Raw genomic sequence first — 1,949 nt, forward strand, 5'->3', positions numbered from 1 at the left:
TGCCCATGGCAGGGGGTTGGAACTGGATGGGCTTTAAGGTCCCTTCCAACCCAAACCATTCTATTGTTCTATGATTCTATGACTGTGCAACAGTCAGGGAACATTTTACTTTTTGCTCCAACCCTTCTATTTTTGACTTATTACATTATTTATATTACATCTATGCAGGAAATTATTCCAAAATAACCATTCCTGATGAACTATTTCAGATTGGCTCTGTATCTGAATGCTCTTTCCCAAGGATGAATTTTTATTCTGAATTACACAATCTACTTTGGCTGTGGATACACGAAGAGAGTATTTCAGGAAAATCTCAATGGTCTCAAGAAACATAGCTGCATCTAGGTGATAGAGCCCCTTGAACAAAGGCAGATTTGTCTTATGTGAGAAGTACCATCCTGGCTCCAGTGCAGCTGTATGCTCTTGCCTATGTGCACTTATCTCAGGTTTATGACTTCTAAGGTGTCCCTTTAGGGGCAATTCAGGCTGCAAATGAACCACTAGCCCTCAAGGTTTTTTTGTAATAGATTAAACTAATGTAGCATAGAAGAGTTTGATAAGAGTAGGGTAATAAGAAATAGCTGTTGCACTTCAAAAATCTCACTTCAACCTTAATCTGAATAAACTTTCCTCAGTGGATAAACCCTGAAAATAAGAAAAGTAACGATTTTCCTTTTTGCTTCTGTATTTCTTCAATGTCCATTGTAGGTATTCTAGCCGTTGTCTGCGGGCTCCTAGTGTTACTTTTACCAGAATCAAAGGGAATCTCCTTACCAGAGACAGTGGAGGATGTGGAACAGCTTTCAAGGTATAATATGTATTTTCTTACTTTTACTTGGGTGAGGTTTCCCGAGGGTGTTCTCCTCTGACCTTATCAACTGTCATAAATTATCGATGCTTTCCAAGTGTCAAAGTAAACTCCCTAGTCAGGTAGATGCTATGAGCAGGTGGTATTTTCCTCAATAGAAACATGAACTTTTCAGTACCACTAAGGCAGGCTGTTAAAAAAAAGAATAGGGATAGAATTTGTATTTTTCTCATAGAGACACAAAGTTGTCCTATGCACCTCTAGAAGCAGAAAGTAATAGTGTGCAAAAGAGATACTGTGAAGTATAGCCTGAAACTCTCTGCTCAAGAAAACCAGCCATTACCTCAATCAAAGCACCTTGTGAAGAAGGGCCCTTGATCATGGGAGCATTGCCACAATTTGTGAAGTCATTGAACAGTCACGTACAAGAGGAATGTGTAGCTGAAGAGTTGTAGGCACAGCTTTCCCACTCCTGGCACACAGCAAGCCAGACTCTTCATTGCACTGCAGGCACGCAGGGAACATTTGCACCTTGGCTGAATTTCTTGAGGAGCTAGCACTATACATTAATGTTTCAAGCAGTGCCTTTGGATATTACATCAACAACTTGTGCCTGCTTCAATGTACAAGCTAAAGAAAGAGGAAACTTTCTGTGCAGAAAATAAATGTTTCAGTACTGCAGCTTGGACTGCAACTTGGACTACATCTTCTCCTGTTTCTCCTCTCCCCTTCTGTTTCTTCAGTCGTTTCGGTAAATGTGGCAAGAAACGGAAACGCCAGGACATCAATTCTTGTATTTGACCTTTGAAGGACAGCACTGAGCAAAGAACCGTGTTCCCATACTGGGAATTTATTCTCCACCTGCCATCACTTCAACATTTGCTGCCGAGTATGGATTAAACTCCAGGTTCTTCTAAGCATAAGGACATTTAAAACGAGCGGTGTATTTTTCTATAAATATGGAATAAATTCATTTTTTTTTCTGAGTATGCTGTTTGCAGGAAGGGAGCACTCTGTGGTTCTTGGTAGAGAACAGAACAGCTTTAAAAAGATGCACTATCCAGCTCAGTGAGCTCTTATTTATTTCTTTATCTATTCGAGCCATTTGTTTATTTGTATTGTTAACATATACCTTTGGGTG

General features: G+C 39.9%; 1 protein-coding gene across 1 annotated transcript in view; it reads left to right on the forward strand.

Annotated features, from left to right (window-relative positions):
• SLC22A3 (solute carrier family 22 (organic cation transporter), member 3) overlaps positions 1-1,609 on the forward strand; it is an 18,125-nt gene extending 16,516 nt beyond the window's left edge. Inside the window, exons 9-10 of the mRNA XM_009705321.1 lie at positions 709-808; positions 1,552-1,609. Of these exons, the coding sequence (XP_009703623.1) occupies positions 709-808; positions 1,552-1,609 (158 nt within the window). The remainder of the gene's footprint in view (positions 1-708; positions 809-1,551) is intronic.
• Positions 1,610-1,949: the final 340 nt, after the last annotated feature.

The sequence above is a fragment of the Cariama cristata genome, unplaced genomic scaffold, assembly GCF_000690535.1.
Source record: "Cariama cristata isolate BGI_N322 unplaced genomic scaffold, ASM69053v1 scaffold5600, whole genome shotgun sequence".
NCBI lineage: Eukaryota > Metazoa > Chordata > Aves > Cariamiformes > Cariamidae > Cariama > Cariama cristata.